Raw genomic sequence first — 20,678 nt, 5'->3', positions numbered from 1 at the left:
CTTTCGGTCTTCTGTGTTCCGAGGCCATGTCTGTACATGCTAGGCTCGTCAAGTCAACCTAAGTGTTTGCATGTGTAAATCTGTCTTACACCCGTTGTATGTGAACGTCTGAATAAAACACCCGATCATCACGTGGTGTTTTGAGACAGCGAACTGTCGCAACGGTGCACAGTTAGGGGGAACACTTCTTGAAATTAGTATGAGGGATCATCTTATTTACTACCGTCGTTCTAAGTAAACAAGATGCAAAACATGATAAACATCACATGCAATCAAATAATAAACGTGACATGATATGGCCAATATCACATAGCTCCTTTGATCTCCATCTTGGGGCTCCATGATCATCTTATCACCGGCTTGACACCATGATCTCCATCATCGTGTCTCCATGAAGTTGCTCGCCAACTATTACTTCTACTACTATGGCTAACGCGTTTAGCAATAAAGTAAAGTAATTTACATGGCGATTCTCGATGACACGCAGGTCATATAAAAGAATAAAGACAACTCCTATGGCTCCTGCCGGTTGTCATACTCATCGACATGCAAGTCGTGATTCCTATTACAATAGCATGAACATCTCATACATCACATATAGATCATTCATCATTCATCACAACTTTGGCCATATCATATCACAACCCACTTGCTGCAAAAACAAGTTAGACGTCCTCTAATTGTTGTTGCAAGTTTTACGTGGCTGAATTAGGGTTCTAGCAAGAACGTCTTCTTACCTACGTTAAAGCCACAACGTGATTTGTCAACTTCTATTTACCCTTCATAAGGACCCTGTTCATCGAATCCGCTCCAACTAAAGTGGGAGAGACAGACACCCGCCAGCCACCTTTATGCAACTAGTGCATGTTAGTCGGTGGAACCGGTCTCACGTAAGCGTACGTGTAAGGTTGGTCCGGGCCGCTTCATCCCACAATACCGCTGAAGCAAGAAAAGACTAGTAACGGCAAGAAAGTTGACAAATCTATGCCCACAACTAATTGTGTTCTACTCGCGCAAGAAGAACTACGCATAGACCTAGCTCATGATGCCACTGTTGGGGAACGTTGCAGAAAACAAAAAATTTCCTACTCGTTTCACCAAGATCATCTAGGAGTTCATCTAGCAACGAGTCATCGGATGCATCTACATACCTTTGTAGATGGCGCACGGAAGCGTTCAAAAGAACGGTGATGATGTAGTCGTACTCGACGTGATCCAAATCACCGATGACCAGCGCCGAACGGACGGCACCTCCGCGTTCAACACACGTACGGGACGGGAGACGTCTCCTCCTTCTTGATCCAGCAAGGGGGGAGGAGAGGTTGATGAAGATCCAGCAGCACGACGGCGTGGTGGTGGATGCAGGGCGTCACAGAAGCAGGGCTTCGCCAAGACTACGAGGGAGAGACGTAACGGGGGGAGATGGAGGCGCCAGGGGCTGGTGTAAAATCCCTCCTCTCCCCCTCACTATATATAGGGGTGCCATGGGGGGGGCGCCGGCCCTAGTAGATGAGATCTACTAGGGGGGCGGCAGCCAAGGGGAGGTTTCCCTCCCCCCCAAGGCACCTAGGGGTGCCTTCCACCACATGGACTCTTCCATGGTGGAAACCCTAGGCGCATGGGCCTATAGGGGCTGGCGCCCCAGCCCACTATGGGCTGGGTTCCCTCCTGTTTCAGCCCATGGGGCCCTCCGGGATAGGTGGCCCCACCCGGTGGACCCCCGGGACCCTTCCGGTGGTCCCGGTACAATACCGATAACCCCGAAACTTGTCCCGATGCCCGAAACAGCACTTCTATATATAATTCTTTACCTCCGGACCATTCTGGAACTCCTCGTGACGTCCGGGATCTCATCCGGGACCCCGAACAACATTCGGGTTACTGCATATACATATCTTCACAACCCTAGCGTCACCGAACCTTAAGTGTGTAGACCCTACGGGTTCGGGAGACAAGCAGACATGACCGAGACGACTCTCAGGTCAATAACCAACAGCGGGATCTGGATACCCATGTTGGCTCCCACATGCTCCACGACGATCTCATCGGATGAACCACGATGTTGAGGATTCAATCAACCCCGTATGCAATTCCCTTTGTCAATCGATATGTTACTTGCCCGAGATTCGATCGTCGGTATCCCAATACCTCGTTCAATCTCGTTACCGGCAAGTCACTTTACTCGTACCGTAATGCATGATCCCATGACCAGACACTTGGTCACTTTGAGCTCATTATGATGATGCACTACCGAGTGGGCCCAGTGATACCTCTCCGTCCTACGGAGTGACAAATCCCAGTCTTGATCCATGTCAACCCAACAGACACTTTCGAAGATACCCGTAGTCTACCTTTATAGTCACCCAGTTACGTTGTGACGTTTGGCATACCCAAAGCACTCCTACGGTATCCGGGAGTTACACGATCTCATGGTCTAAGGAAAAGATACTTGACATTGGAAAACTCTAGCAAACGAACTATACGATCTTGTGCTATGTTTAGGATTGGGTCTTGTCCATCACATCATTCTCCTAATGATGTGATCTCGTTATCAATGACATCTAATGTCCATAGTCAGGAAACCATGACTATCTGTTGATCAACGACCTAGTCAACTAGAGGCTCACTAGGGACATGTTGGTGTCTATTATTCACACATGCATTACGATTTCCGGATAACACAATTATAGCATGAATAAAGACAATTATCATGAACAAGGAAATATAATAATAATGCTTTTATTATTGCCTCTAGGGCATATTTCCAACAGTGTGCGGTGCCCCCTTCCACCATAGTCCACGATAATATTATAGCGGTGCTTAGGCGAAGCCCTGCGACAGTAGTACATCAAGATCGTCACCACGCCGTCGTGCTGACGGAACTCTTCCCCGACACTTTGCTGGATCGGAGTCCGGGGATCGTCATCGAGCTGAACGTGTGCTAGAACTCGGAGGTGTCGTAGTTTCGGTGCTTGATCGGTCGGGCCATGGAGACGTACGACTACATCAACCAAACGCTTCCGTTGTCGATCTACAAGGGTACGTAGATCACACTCTCCCCCTCTCGTTGCTATGCATCACCATGATCTTGCGTGTGTGTAGGAATTTTTTTGAAATTGCTACGAAACCCAACAGTTTGATGCCCAGTGGGTGTAATATACCCTAATTCCTTTATTGTATAGTGTAGGTTTATTCTAAGTTACTATGCTGTAATTTCTTTATTGTATAGTGTAGGTTTGTTTTTAATTCCTAGTTATCGTATATGCCATCATTCGCTATCTAAAAAACGGCAAAAATGTGATGGAGGTGACCGGGCTGAAACATTTGCCTCTAACGGGCCTTTTAGCGGGCCATAATTAGGTCGGCCCGCAACTTACTTGGCGTGGACCTGCCATATGGGCCCTTCATGGACACGGTGCTCCAGGCCCATAACTCAGATGGGCCAAAGGCCCAACTAATCGTTGGGCCCATGTAGCTTCGGGCCATTAAAAGACTGAATATTCTGCTAGCCAGTTATGGCTCATAAGACACCATGGGCCGCTAGCAGACCGAAATGCATGTTGGGCCTCAATTTTCAAGGGTCGTCCATGGGCCTTTAGAAGGCTGGAGTATATGTCGGGTCATTATTGGCCCAGTTATATAACGGGACGTTATCAGGCCGAAACATATCTCGGGTCTTGGTTGGCCCACTGATATCATGGGCCTTTAAGAGGCTGAAAGTTTAGTAGAGGCATTAACGGGCCGAATTGTACGACGGACTTTAACAGACCTAAAGTTAGGTTGGGTTGAGTTGGTGCCACCGTGATCACGGGCCCTTAATGGGCCGAATGTCGCATCGGACCATATATGGCCCATGGGTAGCACAGGCCATTAACAGGTCAAAAACTCACTGGGTCATAATGGGTCCATGTCTACATCGGGCTTCTAACAGGCTAAAAACTCACTGGGCCGTAATGGGCCCAAAGACTGAGCAAACAATTAACGGGCCAAATCTGGCGGTGAGACGTAAATGGGTCATGTTTAAGCAGGCCGTTAGTGGGCCATCCCACTAGTACCTGAGTAAATCCTACATGCCTTTGATTAGGCTGACCTTTTTCACCTAAATGGGCCTTTGTTGGGCCGTGTCGACGTCTCCACGTATCATAGGCATGACATGTGCTTCCTCTGGCCAATGAGAAATTTACACGTGGAAAATTTTCATTGGTCGTGACTGTTAACGGGTTATCGGATCCAAAACCGGACCCGATAGCTTAAGGATAACCCTTTACAGTGGATGCCACATGTCGGTCACTCTTAACGAAAACACTTCCATGCAAGCAACTTACGCTAGGCTATCATGGCTATTACACATATTACAGCCACTGGGCATCAAAGTTTGCCACTAGTGCAAATATAGGGAACAAAGCAGCATATCATATACACTGCTTGTCAAAGTTGGCGACCAGTGCAAATAAACGCCACAGCAAAACAAGTCCAGAACTGAAACCACTTCAGAAGAGCTCAAGAAACAATATCCTGGGTACCCATAATGCTCGCAAGATGCTTAGCAAGCTTTTTAACTTTCTCTTGTTTGATGCTTAAATCCTCCAGCACTTGCTGTTGCACCAGAAAGTATGCATCTGAATTCTGCAGGGACTTCCTCAGTCCTTCGGCTTCCTGTCGCATCACATCTGATCGATATCTTTCAACTTGAAGTTGAGACTCAAGAAGCCAAACTGATTCAGGTAGCGAGTTCGAAGAGCAGGTGCGAGCAGTAGTAGCCAGTGACATGAACACTACATAAAGACATGACTTTGGGGTTGTCTCAGTGTCTTCAACATAGTTTTTATCAGCTTTCTTGGAGACCAACAGGGATGTCTCACTATCTTGAACCTTATCTGCATTACTTCCTTTACCATTCCATAACGGGGTACTCTTCTCCAATATTTTATCCGCGTTCTAAAAGAGAAACAAACAAACATCACAGGTTTACAATGCAGTATATGAAACTTATTTTGGTAAACCAGTTCAGTAGTAAGGTGGACATGATAACAGCATGAAACAAACATATATCTATGTAGTATAATCACTATATGGTTTATATCATTCTAGTTTATGTTGCCAAATCAAGATAGATATAGTTCGAATCATATCTATTTAAGACAAAGCAGCATAGACAGAATATAAGTGTGGGAAACTACACAGCAATAACAACACATATAATGTGCATGGCATGAGAACATAACTTTTTATTCAATTGAAACTGAAATCAACATAGAGCAAGTTACAACATCAAACACGTTAAAGAAATAGGTTTAAAACATACCTGTTGTGCCATTGGAATTTTGATTGCATCCTTCAAATTTGAAATTAGTTGGTATGAGTAAATACAGTGATGCAAGAGCAAAGTAGTATGAAGCATAGCTACGGAACCTGACCTGATAACAATTCTTCTTCTACTTTAAGCGTTGACTTGGGGTTCGGAGTGGTGGTCCTCGTGCTTTGGGCACTGCAGTTGCCTTACTAACTGCTCGTGTTCAGGTGCTCTGTGGTGAAGACGATGATGTGTCAACTGGAACTGGGTTACTATCTGCTGGGGTTGGGGTTAGAAGGGGTGCAGCTAGTTCTCTGTCCAACTGGGTAGGGGTACCATCTGCGTGAGTCTGGGTTATGTGTGGTGGGGCTGGTTCTTGGGCAAGTACAACCGTGGTTCTATCTGCATCGACAGGTTGCATGATCTTTTCTGAAGACTGTGTTTTTACTCCCACAGATACTGCCATCACCCCCTCCAATTGAAATGGCTGATAAACAAGAAAAATAATTGAATGTACAGACATTGTAAGATAGACATGTGCAATGGATAGTAGGGAAGAAAACAGGGCATGAAATAATTCACATTTATGTTGTCTAACCAAATAGAATAGCAGGACATAATTTCACATATATGATGGCTAATTAAACAGGATAGCATGACACAATTTCACATGTATGATGGCTAACTAAACATGATAGAATGACATAATTCAAAATATGATGACTATGTAAACAAAATGACATGATATAACTATACGATGTGTCTATTAAAGTGGTTGGCATGCCATAAATCACAAACATGTCATCGATGGAAACATGATGTCATGATATAATTCACGGATAGAATGACATAACTCAAAATATGCTGACTATGTAAACAGGATGAAATGATATAACTATATTATGTCTTTAGAAAATGGGTTGGCATGCCATAATTCAGATAGATGCTGTCTATGTAAACATCTTGGCATGATATAATTCAACTATATGATTTATATACTAATCAAGTGAGCAAAGGGCAATCGCATATATGGTGTGTCAACTAAGGAGATGTCATTTAATATTATGTATATGATGTAAAAACTAAGCATTGCAATACAACATATGCATGATATGAGTAATATAACCCTGCCAAGTTTGAGCATACACTCCAGGGGGATAATAGGACTGGTCATCTGCCTCTGATTCCTCCTCTGAAGAGCTATCTGTAACCAGCAAGATATCTGCTTCAGCAGGTAGCATTGTCTGCTTTGAAAACCTTATTTTCACTCCACATTTCTCCATCACCAATTCAAATGGCTGATGCACAGGAAGAGCAGTTGAATATACAAACATTGTCGACAAATACAACGAGAAATGCAAAAAAAGGACGGCATGATATAATTCACATATATGACGCTTGGCTAAACAGCATGGCATTGCATAATTCACATATATAATGCCTTGCAACAAGATAGCATTGCATAATTCACATATATAATGTCTTGCAACAAGATGGCATCGCATAATTCACATATATAGTAATTAGACACTAAACAGGTGGCATTCACACAAAGCATATCTAAACTAAGTAAATGACATAGTAATGCAAGATACCATACGCACGATATGAGCAACATAACCCTGCCAAGTTTGAGCATGCACCTCGGGGGGAAATAGGACTGGTCATCTGTCTCTGAATCCTCCCCTAAGAAGTTATCCGTAACCAGGCTAACATTTCTTCAACTGTCTTGGAACTGGTCTTGGTTCAGTATTTTTTTGCTGTGCTGCAATGGCAGGACCTTTGATACCCAGTTTTTGCAATCTACTTCTTGGTTGTGGTTTATGATCACTGGTGGCGAAGTTTGATGCCCAGTGGATGTAATATACCATAATTCCTTTATTGTATAGTGTAGGTTTATTCTAAGTTGCTATGTCGTAATTTTTTTATTGCATAGTGTAGGTTTGTTTTTAATTCCTAGTTATCGTATATGCCATCATTCGCTATCTGAAAAAACGGTGAAAATGTGATGGAGGCGATAGGGCCGAAACATTTGCCTCTAATGGGCCTTTCAGCGGGCCATAATTGGGTCGGCCCACAACTCACTTGGCATGGACCTGCCATATGAGCCCTTCATGGACACGGTGCGCCAGGCCCATAACTCACATGGGCCTTTGTTGGGCATAATGATTAATTAGGCCTTTGGTGGGCCAAACGTTTAGTTGGGTCCATGTAGCTTCGGTCCATTAAAAGGCTGAATATTTTGCTGGCATGTTATGGCTCAGAAGACACAATGGGCTGTTAGCAGGCCGAAATGCATGTTGGGCCTCAATTTTCAAGGGTCGTCCATGGTCCTTTAGCAGGCTGGAATATATGTCGGGTCATTAATTTGGCCCAGTTATATAACGGGCCGTTACCAGGCCGAAATATATCTCGGGTCTTGGTTGGCCCACTGATATCATGGGCCTTTAAGAGGCTGAAAGGTTAGTAGAGGCATTAATGGGCCGAATTGTACGACATGCTTTAACAGGTCTAAAGTTAGGTTGGGCTGAGTTGTTGCCACCGTGATCACGAGCCGTTAATGGGCCAAATGTCGTGTCGGATCATATATGGCCCATGGGCAGCACAAGCCATTAACAGGTCGAAAACTCACTGGGCCATAATGGACCCATGTCTACATCGGGCTTCTAACAGGCTAAAAACTAACTGGGCCGTAATGGGCCCAAAGACTAAGCGAACAATTAACAGGCCAAATCTGGTGGCGAGCCGTAAATGGGCCATGTTTAAGCAGGCCGTTAGTGGGTCAGCCCACTAGTACCTGAGTAAATCCTACGGGCCTTTGATTGGGCTAACCTTTTTCACCTAAATGGGCCTCTGTTGAGCCGTGCCGACGTGTCGATGTATCATAGGCACGACATGTGGTTCCTCTGGCCAATGAGAAATTTACACGTGGAAAATCCCCATTGGTCGTGACTGTTAACGGGTTATCAGATTCAAAACCGGACTCGATAGCTTAACGGCGACCCGTTACGGTGAATGACACATCTCGGTCACTTTCATAATTTGAGTGTTGTCATGGAACACTTCTACGACAACACAAGTATGACTATCTTGATTTTATCATAAAATTGTCATGGATATACATACATGATAGAATACGTGACCTACTGTGACAAACATGTATTATCACGAAATTAATTTTTTTAGTGCTACATGGGCCATGACCCGTCTAGCTTTGCAGCACCTGCTCCAATTACAGCCGGCCCATGGGCTGAGGAAATCTCAGTTTCTTGCAGTTTGGCCTGCCCAACCCGCCCAAGTAATTTGCTGCAAGCTCCGCCACTGGTTTTCAGCCAGGATGATGTTCACCTCAGCACGTGAGGAAAACCGTGTTAAGGAAGCATTCGGGATACTTCCGTTTTGTGCGGTACGAAAGATCTAAGATGAAAAATGAGCTTTTGCAAAGCTCATTTTCTCTTTAAAAAGACAGTAACGTTACCAAGAAAAGCTAAAACTAACTCTGTTGCCACCGTAGGATACATGCATACCGTGCGAGCCAGCTAAAAGCGTCGCACGTTTACAATCGCCGCCGTACACGTAAAGAAGAAGAAGAAGAAGAGAAAAACCATGGACATGACGCTTATCCCTTATCCCCCGCGGATGAACCGGCATGGGCTAGACGGCATCCATCCATCCATCCTCCGCGACGCCAACGGCGCCCGGGCCAGCCAGCACGGCCGGTTCCTGCGTGCCACCGCCGGTTTAATTTACTTGAACCGGGGGCCAAGGCCGGTGCATGGCACGCACGCACGCACGCACGGCACGCAAGACGCAGCGCAACAAAAGCGGTTCGGGCCGAGCGACCGCCACCGCCGTTGGTTTAGCTAACTTGAACCGGGGGCCAAGCACCTCACGAACTCCCGCCCAGCGCGCGCGCGCGGCTGCATGGGGGTGTGCATGGCCGCATGCACGGCACGGGGTGGTGACAAGAAATCTTGTTGTGGCCGGGACGCTTCCCCGGTAAATCCAAACGGCTCGCGTCCGTTCCCACGGTAGAGGTACAAAAAACGTTCGGTTTGAGTGGCGGACAAGCCCAAAGCCTGCTCGGCGCTTCTCGGCTCCGCCCATGGCCGCAGGTGGGGGCGGTGATATGCTCGAGCTGCCTTTCCACGCACTATACATGTCAAGAACAAAACTGACGCCTATCCCCCCCGGAGAAGATCGATCGAGATAAGATTGGTGATGCAAAACTACGGACGAAAATCGGTAGGCGTAACTTATCGTCTGGGGAAAAAGAATATGAGTACAAAGAAGAACTAGCTGGAAGCCATTTTACAACGGGATTCCGCTCGTTAATGCAAATATGTGCATGACAATGCAGTATTTTCTGGGTTGGGGGTAGGGGAGGGGGGCATAAGAATATAGCCATGACAGGGTGAGAAATGAGAAAATGTTGAGTGGGAGCCTGAGCGATTTTTTTTCTCTCCTATATGAAATAGTGTATTAACTTCTATATAGGGAAAATGAAATTCAGTCGTGTGTAAACAGTGTTTTGCTATTTGAATTGTTCCACGCATGCCACATTTGAGTTCGAAAGCCATGACTGTTGCATTTACTCCAAAAATGGCATAAGCATTGCAAGCCTATATAAGTTGATAGAACTATTATTAGTTCACATGCTTAATTTTTACCACCGGGAATACATATGCAAACTACACAAAACAATGGCATGGAGTTTCTGCTCCCGAACTCAAATGTGCCATTATAAATAGTTTTAAAAAACCAGAATTAAACATTGTTGAATTATCTACATACGAGCAAAATTCATGATGAAAAACATTGCTAGTGCTCGGGGTGAAAAAAATTGATGCTCCAAAAAGATTATTTTTTAGAATGGTTTGGAGCATTGATTTATTTTCCTTCGTCTAGAGCATTAGGAATGATTTGTATTAAAAAATCACGTGCATAGAACATTCAATAATGTTTGTTGCAAAAACTATTCATAATTCTTTTGTTTTATTTACTGTTTTTTTTAATGTTCATGGCAGGTGCATTTGGACTAGGGAGCAGAAGAACACTTTCGGCAAACACACAAGCTAAACTTATTGATGCTATTCATAGATAAAACCTTACATAAGGTTTAGCGGTAATCCAAGGACTCACCTTTGGTAATGACATTGCCTTCTTTGTCCTCTTTCGCGTGTGTTTACCGATTCGGTAATAACCACAAAACGAGCTTTCTCGAAGAAAAAAAGGGAATTACAATACACCTTCCGAGAAAAGAAGAAAAAAACACTACAATCGCGCATAAATAGTCGGGTCGCTCTCTCTGGGCGACTCGAGCAATGCCCCTAACTTTAGTCGCCACCGACCCTCCTTTCACTACCAACTCTCCTGCTCGGCGCCGTCTGAGGTCGCCGCCGGGAAAGCCCACGCAACAACCAAGGACGGCGGCGACGAGGCATCATGGCTTCGATTTTTGGTTGCTGGGTGCGTTAGGTCTAGTGGGCCATGGACACCATGGTGAATGTGTTGCGGCCTCTGCTGGTGGCAACAATGGCGGGCATGGCTTCCGGCAGTGTGTCATGGTGCTTCCGGCATCAGAGGTGGCACTTTTCCGGCTGTCTGTGCCTCTGTAATCCTTTGGCTGGAGTGTTGGTGGTCTGTGGCCTCTCAACACAACATGAATCTGGTATTCTGCCTCCCCCCCCCGACCATCCTCGACCAGATCTGAATGTTTTTCTTATCGCCTCGTTCTCCTTGGGGTGGCCGGGGCTGGTTATTTTTTGTCCCCCTTCGGTCATCGGTATCCACCTCCATATTTCCAAGGTTGAACTGATCCCTCCCATGGACCCCCCTCCCTCGACCATCCTCGACCAGATCTGGATGTTATCCTTATCGCCTCGTTCTCCTTGGGGTGGTCAGGGCTGGTTATTTTTTATCCCCCTCCGGTCATCGGTATCCACCTCCATATTTCTGAGGTTGAACCGATCCCTCCCGTAGACCCCCCCCCCCCCCCCGCTCGACCATCCTTGACTAGATCTGGATGTTTTCCTTATCGCCTCGTTCTCCTTGGGGTGGTCGGGGACGGTTATTTTTGTCATCCTGGACCTATGTTGTCCCCCTCCGGTCATCGGTATCCACCTCCATATTTCTGAGGTTGAACTGATCCCTCCCATGCCCCCCCCCCTCAACCATCCTCGACCAGATCTTAATGTTTTCCTTATCGCCTCGTTCTCCTTGGGGTGGTCAGGGCTGGTTATTTTTTGTCATCCTGGACCTATGTTGTCCCCCTCCAGTCATCGGTATCCACCTCCATATTTCTGAGGTTGAACTGATCCCTCCCATGCCCCCCCCCTCAACCATCCTCGACCAGATATGGATGTTTTCCTTATCGCCTCATTCTCCTTGGGGTGGTCAGGGCTGGGTTTTTTTTTGTCATCCTGGACCTATGTTGTCCCCCTCCGATCATCGGTATCCACCTCCATATTTCTGAGATTGAACTGATCCCTCCCATGACCCCCCCCCCCTCAACCATCCTTGAACAGATCTGGATGGTTTCCTTATCGCCTCATTCTCCTTGGGGTGGCCGGGGACGGTTATTTTTTGTCATCATGGACCTATGTTGTCCCCCGCCGATCATCGGTATCCACCTCCATATTTTGAGGTTGAACTGATCCCTCCATGGACCCCCCCCCCTCCCCCTTCCCCTATCTCTGGTCGGCAGGGTGGTGTCTGATTCGGTAGTGCAAGATTGTTTGGGTGTGCAGCGTTTCCACAGTCATATTCCACCAACGCATGTGCTATGTTCGTGCATGTAAGTTTCACCTACGACCGATGGCCGCACTCCCATTGTGGTCATGGTAATGTTCTGATTGTCGCTCCAGTTGATGATCTTTATGTCATTCGTTGCCCATCTAGGTCGTACAATCTTCGACTTCTTATTGAATCATGCCATTTTTTACAATATACCAATCGTGTCATCTTCGACGTTATAATCTCTTTCTTGTGGACGAATTACATGCGGCCCCCCTGCATGGTTCGCCGGGAATTTGCGCATAGGCCCGCGGAAAACCGCACAAGGCCGTGCCATCCAATTAGATGAGAGTCGAGGGTCGCCGGAGGAAGAAGGCCCTCGCACGCACACACGTTGCCCCGGCCAATCCCAGCTCACGCGCCCCTCGCACCTCTCTAACCTAACCATGGTTTGCTCAGGGCTTTAAATTAACCCCCTCCATTACACATCTCCCCTGTCCCTCTCCCTGTCGCACCCCCACACACCCAGCCCCTCGCAAGCTCTCGCTCACTCACGCACGAGAGAGCGAGGGAAGAAGGGGGCAAGAACTCGGAACCCGGGAGGCGGAGGCGGAGGAGTGCTGTGCCGGGGAGTGGGAGGTGCCGGTCCCTCGCCGGACGACGGACGGAAGAGGCGGCTGCGGCGCACCTGCCAGATCTGCGGCCCCGCCGGCGGCGGGCCGCCATTTCTGGGTCTCCGCATTGGTTCAGGTATGGACAGAGCCTCATTTCCCCCTTCGTGTTGGTGCTCGTTCCGCCGGTAGAATCCATGGCCTTCGCCGCCCCGATGTCTCTCTTTCTCAGTGGAGAGAGCGGAAGGGCCGGCGTTTTTGGTAGGGGGAAAAAACGGTGCTTCGTCGCCAAGGAATGGAGCGCGGCTTCGTTCTGGTAGCTTCTTGAGCAATAATTATTCCTTTTTTAGGATTCTCCAGGCTTTCAGCTGGGCCGGGCTCATTAATGTCTTTCCTTACGCGTAGCTCATGTCATCAACCGCTAGATTGTCTGACGATTGTGTAGCTCGCTCCCGCAGCAGCTGATCTACTGTGTCTGAGCGAAGCTTGTACTCGCGCAGCTTCCCTAGTTCGGATTCAGCTTGAAAGTTCCAAGATTTCTGTCATAAAAAAAGGCCTTTGACAACTGCATCTGAATTTTTACTGACTCTGTCGAGATGAAATGTAATAGCCGTTAGCTACACATGGAAGAAAACTGCACGATTGTCGAATCGAGAGGTAATTAAGCTGCTGGCCCGGATTCCGGACTGAATCGTGGGCTTTGGGTTTGTTTTCCACATGAAAAGTTTAAGAGATTTCCCTGTCTCATCAGTGATCAGTCTACAGAGATTTTGGGTAAGAAAAGGACAAATGCTATTGATGGGGGAGTGAACGGGGGACAGCACGAATCTCTGAATGAAACTGAAATAAAAATGCATCTATGTTCAACGAACATATCATATCTTCAGTACGAGGCTTAAAAAAAGCTAGTAGTCAAAGATGGGAAGTGGTAGCCCACTCCTTATGTACACCATCTTTCTGTAAAATATGGAAATGCTAGCTCAAGTCACGCGAAGTGTTTTGGTTTATTCATTAACTGGGTGGTTGAGTTTACCATGAGAATTACTTATGTTCCATTTCATATTTATTACAGAGCAAGAATCGGTAGTTTGGAAGTTGAATGAAGAACTAATATTTCTCGTTTTGATGCTTATTAGCGGTTGTTTCTGACTTGAGAAAAAGATAATAACCTCCAATTGCTCTTTTCTGTTTTTGCAGGATCTTATTATCCAAAGGTTGGGCTCATCGGGTTTCGTAACAGCTTACCACTGAAGCTTTCTGTTGCTTTCTGTCTAACGTGGAAGATGGCGTCCGTTGCCTGATGATTGCTTCCGTGACACCTTTCTCGCACTCTAGCACAGCGTCATCTGCAGAATTTGAAAGGTGCAAGAGATCAATTCCTTTGTTGGCTGCCATGTCTCGCAACTTGAAGAACCCTGTCCAGACCCAGATGGCAGTTTCAGCCTTGAGCAGCTCTCTGATCGGTGATTACCCTAGCAAAACTAGAAGCGAGGGGAAGGCTGTTGGATGGAAACGTGTTTTTGTCCAGACTGACACTGGGTTTGTACTGCCTGTTCAACTGGATCGTGGTGACAGTGTACACACAGTCAAAAGAAAGCTGCAGGTGGCCCTCAATGTTCCCACTGAGGAGAGTTCTCTGACACTCGGTGATCATGTCCTCAAGAATGATCTCAGCAGCATCCGAAATGATTCCCCACTGCTCCTGACCAAGACCTTCATGCATCGGAGTTCCTCCAGCCCATGCCTGTCTCCTACAAGCAAGGATCTCCAGCAGCAAAAGGATAAGGGTGGTCCAATTGAAGTTTTAGTGTGTCCAACCCGCTGCATTCAGGCAAAGCAGCTTGTTAAGGATGTTGCTAGGGCCATAAGAAACGGTGTGGATCCAAAACTTGTCAATAGTGGGCTTGGTGGTGCCTACTATTTCAAGAACAGTAAAGGTGAGAATGCTGCCATTGTGAAGCCAAATGATGAGGAGCCATTTGCACCCAACAATCCAAAAGGTTTTACTGGGAGAGCCCTTGGGCAGCCAGGCCTCAAAAGATCAGTTCGAGTTGGTGAGACCGGTTTTAGAGAGGTTGCTGCATACCTTCTGGACTATGATAACTTTGCTAATGTCCCCCCGACAGTTCTTGTTAAGATTTCACATCCTGTATTTAATGTGAATGAAGGCGTCGGTTCTACCAACAAGAAGGCTTCTGTGGGTGATCCGCGAACTGTCAGCAAGATTGCCTCATTTCAGCAGTTCGCTCCTCATGATTTTGATGCTAGTGACCTTGGCACTTCAAGCTTCCCTGTATCTGCTATTCACAGGATTGGTATTCTTGACATCCGAATCTTCAACACTGATAGACATGCTGGAAATCTTCTGGTAAGAAAGGTGACAGGAGCAGATCAATTTGGAAATCTGACTGAGCTGATTCCTATTGACCATGGTCTCTGCCTGCCAGAGTGTTTAGAGGATCCATATTTTGAATGGATTCACTGGCCGCAGGCGTCAATCCCATTCTCTGAGGATGAGCTTGAGTACATAGGGAAACTTGATCCAGTGAAAGATGCTGAGATGCTTCGTATGGAGCTGCCTATGATCCGGGAAGCGTGCCTCCGTGTGCTAGTCCTCTCAACCATATTTCTGAAAGAAGGCACATTATTTGGTCTTTGCCTTGCGGAGATTGGTGAGATGATGAGCAGGGAATTCAACGGGATGGATGATCAGCCAAGTCAGCTAGAGGTTGTCTGCATGGAGGCAAGGAGGCTAGCAAGTGAACGAGAAGAATGTTCCACAGAACATGATTCTGCAGATGAAGATGTGACCCAATTTGAACTTGACTGTGAAGATCATGAAATGCCAAAAACACCACCAGCCTGCCATTTTGAATTTAAGGGGGGAAGCTCCAGAAACCCGCTGTCTAAATTGGAAGAGGCCATTGAAGAAGAGGAAGATGACATTCAGGAGGAGGAAGAAAGCAATGCAGAAAAGTTAGCTTGCCCCAAGCCTGTCAATAAGTGGCTTCCTAACATTTCCAAGCTATCAACCTCACTGAGCAGCGTCAGTCTCATGGACAAAAGCCAGCGTCAGGTGCCTGCTATTCCCAAGGGTGCAGATTCTGTGAAAACCTCTGAAAACAACCAAGTTGGTAACTGGAGGACTGCAAATGAACAGCTCCCAACAAGCGCAAGCTTTGTGAAGCTGGCCGACATGGGTGTGGATACATGGGGCCTGTTCCTTGAGAAGTTCCAGGAGCTGCTCCCTGGCGCATTCCGCGCGCACAAGCTTGGCGCCACCGGGCAGAGGGGGAGGCTGAGGATGGGTACTTCTTGTCAGTTTTGAGTTAGTGCAGGAGTAGAGAAGTCAGTTTGGCTGCTACTGTTTGCTGTGGCTTCCTGTAGGTGTCAAGGTATGCGGTCGGTCGTCGAATAAAGCCATCCTTTACAATAGGGTTCGAGCGTTGAATATGCCTGCTTCAGAGGTCCATGTTCAGATGATGGCCTTTCCTGTACATAGTTTCCTTCTTCTTTTTCCTTTTTTCCTTTTCTAGCTAGTTGCCTGGAGGAGGTTGGGATGTGATGTCTGCCCAGTTCTTGGCCACCCAATTCCTCCATGCATGATATGCATTCAAAGGTGCCATTCAAATAAAACAGACATGCAAGAAAAAGTTTCTGGTGTGGTAATTAAACATTGTCCAGATTTCAGAGTAATGTTATATTTCAACTTGAAAGGTTTTTATTGTGCTGTCAGTTGTCATTGTTCTCATGTCATTTATATATACTGTACCTGTTGTCACAGATGTTTAAGTGGTGTGTACCTTGCACTCTATTATTGATGCAGTTGAACTCTTCTGTCTCTGCTAGGTTATGCTGCTGTGAAATTTATTGTCTAGTTCATGCAGCAACATTATGAACATAAGGTCAGCATGCAGTTTAATGTCCCCTTCATCGATTTACACTTTCTAGCATTTGTTACTAGAGTGTTCATATTACCAATCTGCCAGTCTATCAATTGAGAGACGGTCATCCTGCCAAACTCTACCTTCAGGATTATTTACATCTATTCCAACCCAAGTTAGACACCTTCAAAGGCCAAAACTAACTGATGTTTTCATCAAATAGGAAGGAGGGACTTCAGGCTCCTACCGGCGTGAGTTCTTTCATGCCGGCGAGATCGCTGAGCTCCACGTGCTGGTACTCTATCCTCCTTAGCACGGTCCTGGTCTCGCTCCTCGGCAAAGTCATCTGCCGCTGCCTTAGCCTTGAAATGGCCTGGGTGACCTCTGATATCCATGGCCGCTTCCTTGGGCTCCTGTTGATGCACCAGTAGGCAACATCGGCAAGGACCCTTGCCTCTTCTGGAATGCTCCCGCCAAGGAGGTTCTTGTCAAGTATCTCATCCCAATCCACCTTTCCTTCCCCTCCAATCGCTGCCTAAAAGGAGAGGTGCGTAATGCTCACTGACTGGTACTACAAGGTAAATTTCTCCCTACTGAAATCTTGTCAGAAAATACTGTAAGAATGCCTGAAATCACTTACTAGGTCAATGTACTCCATTAAGCCTTGTTGTGGATTTATGGCTGTTATGAGTTCAAAAAGTATTATGCCGAAACTGTAAACATCACTCTTCTTTGTGAATTTGTTGGTGGACATGTAATCAGGGTCCATATATCCATAGGTGCCCTTGAGACCTGACTTACTTCCATCAAATACTTCCTCCTTTGATAGACCAAAGTCTGCAACCTGCACGCAGCAAGTAAAACAAACAGAGCACATTAGCATGGTTATTTTCAAGCAAACAATTTTCTACCATGGAACTGATATCTTTATTTTAGTTGCATGCGTCTTCCATCAGAAATATCTTTAGCAGGTTCAGTTGATCACTGAACTGCAGACACATCGTCGTGAGAGAGTATTGGTTCAGCTAAACAACTGGCATCCAGCAGGAGCAGGTTAGTTTATTACTAATGAACTCGTGATAGAGACAATACTGGTTTAGCTAAACCATCGGCATTAGCAGGTTCAGTTGATCACTGAACTGCAGACTCATCATGACACAGTAGTACTGGTTTAGCTAAGGTGGCAGCATAATAACACCTAAAAGTACACATAAAGAACAAAAGGCATTTGCAATGATCAGCATAAATACTCCATCATAAATTGCCTAACCTTGGCCCTCATTGATTCGTCCAAGAGTATATTAGCAGACTTTAGGTCTCGGTGAATAACAGGCGGGACAGCCTGCACACATAGTCGTAGCTTTGATCAATTGCAAGACCAGGTCATTAACAATGGAGGTACGTGTTTAATAGCCATCAACTGTACCCCTTCATGCAGGTACTCAATCCCATGAGAGACGTCGTGAGCTATTTGTAGCCTCTCTTGCCAGCTCAAACTCCGTTTATTATCGCCTAACAGGATGTGGTATGAAAATAATTAGAGAGAGAGATTTCTTGATTCATATCAACAGTTAGTTTATTCCCCTTCCCAATGCATGTCATGCTACATGCTCAGTGCAGAATTACTATGCATGGATGTTTTTTTTCCTTTTCATGTTTCATCACCGAAAAGTAGAGAAATTGTCTCCCTTACCATACAGAAGAGTTGCCAAATTCCCGTTGCTCATGTACTCATACATCAGAATGTGTTGGCCTTTTTCCACGCAATATCCAACCAAATTAACAAGATTTCTATGATGCAGCCGACTAAGCAAGATTACCTGCAAAAGAAGACGTGATCATGATTATATCTTGGTTTATCAGAGTCAAATGCTTCACTACCAACTACTACTCAACATGGACTAAAGATATTGCCAGTTGCACTGCCTTCACCCGCACCATGTGTCATCACTCAAGAACATAATTATATGCTGACTATCTACTACCAAAAAGAGACAGCCAATAAGTTTGCACAACCAAAATTAAGATATGCCAATTCTTGGTGCCAAACCAACTGGAAGCCAATTCTTTGTTAGCTTGCCTCAGTTTTGGGCTGCAGACAGTTGGAGCGAAACCCAGCTGGCTATGATACATGATCTATGGATCCCCAAATCAAGTGGTCGCCGGGACTGAGCAGAAAAGTCACCTTACCTCTGTCTGGAACTCTCTTTCCCCTTGCGTAGAATCGCCCGCGAGAACCTTTACAGCCACGACTTCACCGGTAGCCATTACAGCCTTGTACACAGGACCAAACGATCCTTGCCCCAGAATCGTGGTGAAGTTGTTGGTAGCCTTCTGCAGATCCCTGAACAACCAGCAGCAGTAACATGGAGCGATCAGAAAATGTTACTCTACTTTTATTTCTTTTGGTCACTCACACCAAGACCACTACACCAGCATTCACAATTATGATCATGGTATGAGTTTCATATGGGCTGATAGCTTCTGAAATAAATCACAGCTATGAAATGAAAACAGCACGAGGATTGCAATGGGGCTGTAGTTGCCAAACATACTTGTAGTGGTACTTGGGGATCCCGGAGATGGAGAGGGGCTGGTCCCTGCCGTTGTTGGCGCCCCGCCAGCCCCAGAAGGCGACGCGCTTCCCCGGCGGCAGCGGGTTGTGGCCCCAGTCGGCGACGCTCTCGGAGACGACGGAGACGGAGACGCTGGAGTCGAGGCTGGCGGTGGAGCCGTTGGCCCGCAGCGTGGCCGTGGAGGACTCGAGCGACCGCGTCCGCGTCCGCGCCACCACGCTGGCCCGCCGCCGGTACATCCATATGGCGAGGAACACGCACGCCGCCGCGAGCACCGCCGCGCCCACGCCCGCGGCGACCACGACGGCCACGACCTTCGCCCTATCCGCCATTCCCGTGCGTTCGCGCGGGGGCCAAGACCATGCCGCGCGAACCGACCCCCGGTGCAGGCGCGGAGCGGCGACCGCGTCGGCGCGCGCTCTCCAGGCTCCTCCCGCTCCTCCTCCTCCTCCTGCCACGGAGCAGCAAAGCAACACGCGTCAGGAATCAATCCCGCACCCAAAATTCTCGCGGCGCCACGTACGGACGCGTCAAGGCGCGTCACGCGCCAGGGGGTCGGAAGCGCCCCCGCGCCGGAATTCCGGGGCCATGAAGGCGGCCCCGCGTCGGAATTCGGTGATCGGGCCGCCCGGAATAAAGGCGATCTGTCCAAAAAGCCGGGCGGGAGGCGTGCGTCGTACCTCAGCGCCTTGCGCGCGAAGCTTCCGGCCTGCCTGCCCCCGCGCGCGCTTCGAGGCACGGGGAGGATCGGCGGAGACGACGACGACGACGCGCGCGAGCGAGCGAGAGAGAGGTCTCCTCCTTCCCTCCTTCCTTCCTTCCTTCCCGTGCTCCGGCCGTTGCTTTCGCCGCGCGGGTTTGGTTTGGGAGAGGGAGGAGGAATTCAGAGCCGGTGGGCGCGTGGAAAAGGCGGCTGCGCGTTTTGGAGGTGGACGCAGTCCAAGCGCTTCATCACAGGACAAGACTGGGAGTAATCAATGCCTGCGTACGTACTGTGCATCTTTTTCGGGGACGAAATTAATTACAGTGATTTATTAGCAATATATCCGTCTCTATCTCTCTCTCGCTTCCTCTTTGATCTTTTCCTGAATATATTATTTTTCTCTTCTTTTTGTTTCTGAAGATGAAGATGGAGGGGGAGCAGTTGGTGGTTTGATGGGAGCCGCCGGTCATGTGCGAATGGATCCCGTAGGAGACACCGTCTCGTCGTGAATATAATACGGGGACTTTCGGGAGGGCCCGCCTGTCGGTGACTTGTGCAGACGCTCAGTTGCGTATCTTTGTAGGATCCGGTGTGTACGCTGAATGCGCTTAACCGTTAACCAGGATTTTTTTGTTAGGATTATATTATAGGGAAGAAAAATAACCGTAAGATGTACTCCCTCCGGTCCCTTTTTACTTCGCATATTAGATTTCTGTCAAGTCAAACTTCACAAAGTTTGACTAAATTTATATTAAAAATCATCAACATCAACAATACCAAACATACGTACTATGAAACTACATTTCATAATGAATCTAAAAATGTTAATTTGACATTGTGAATGTTGATATTTTTTTCTATAAGTTTGGTTAAAGT

General features: G+C 47.1%; 2 protein-coding genes and 1 long non-coding RNA gene across 7 annotated transcripts; 2 read left to right on the top strand and 1 right to left on the bottom strand.

Annotated features, from left to right (window-relative positions):
• The first annotated feature begins 10,339 nt into the window (after window positions 1-10,339).
• LOC125522809 (phosphatidylinositol 4-kinase gamma 5) lies at window positions 10,340-16,369 on the top strand. 5 transcript variants are annotated; one of them, XM_087536693.1, is made up of 2 exons: window positions 10,340-10,440; window positions 13,837-16,369. In XM_087536693.1, the coding sequence occupies exon 2, from the start codon at window positions 13,940-13,942 to the stop codon at window positions 15,965-15,967; it is 2,028 nt and encodes a 675-aa protein (XP_087392819.1). In that variant the 5' UTR covers window positions 10,340-10,440; window positions 13,837-13,939; the 3' UTR covers window positions 15,968-16,369. The 5 variants fall into 5 exon arrangements, with proteins under 5 accessions (XP_087392819.1, XP_087392820.1, XP_087392821.1 ...); XM_087536694.1 differs by lacking the exon at window positions 10,340-10,440 and adding an exon at window positions 10,847-10,964; XM_087536695.1 differs by lacking the exon at window positions 10,340-10,440 and adding an exon at window positions 10,977-12,089.
• A 182-nt stretch (window positions 16,370-16,551) lies between these two features.
• LOC125522810 (calcium/calmodulin-regulated receptor-like kinase 2) lies at window positions 16,552-19,992 on the bottom strand. The gene is made up of 8 exons (XM_048687839.2): window positions 19,780-19,992; window positions 19,079-19,550; window positions 18,714-18,867; window positions 18,217-18,343; window positions 17,950-18,035; window positions 17,794-17,865; window positions 17,164-17,367; window positions 16,552-17,058 (listed from the first exon to the last, which is right to left on the bottom strand). Exons 2-8 carry the CDS (start codon window positions 19,429-19,431, stop codon window positions 16,759-16,761), a joined length of 1,296 nt encoding a protein of 431 aa, XP_048543796.2. The 5' UTR covers window positions 19,432-19,550; window positions 19,780-19,992; the 3' UTR covers window positions 16,552-16,758.
• LOC147958963 (uncharacterized) lies at window positions 19,960-20,477 on the top strand. The gene is made up of 2 exons (XR_015611511.1): window positions 19,960-20,084; window positions 20,223-20,477. It is a non-coding gene; the product is annotated as an uncharacterized LOC147958963 (long non-coding RNA).
• Window positions 20,478-20,678: the final 201 nt, after the last annotated feature.

The sequence above is a fragment of the Triticum urartu genome, chromosome 7A (assembly GCF_056163025.1).
Source record: "Triticum urartu cultivar PI428250 chromosome 7A, HENAU_Tu73, whole genome shotgun sequence".
Classification (NCBI taxonomy): domain Eukaryota; kingdom Viridiplantae; phylum Streptophyta; class Magnoliopsida; order Poales; family Poaceae; genus Triticum; species Triticum urartu.
Note: the sequence above shows the minus strand (reverse complement) of the source record. Positions and strands in the feature narration are given on the sequence as shown.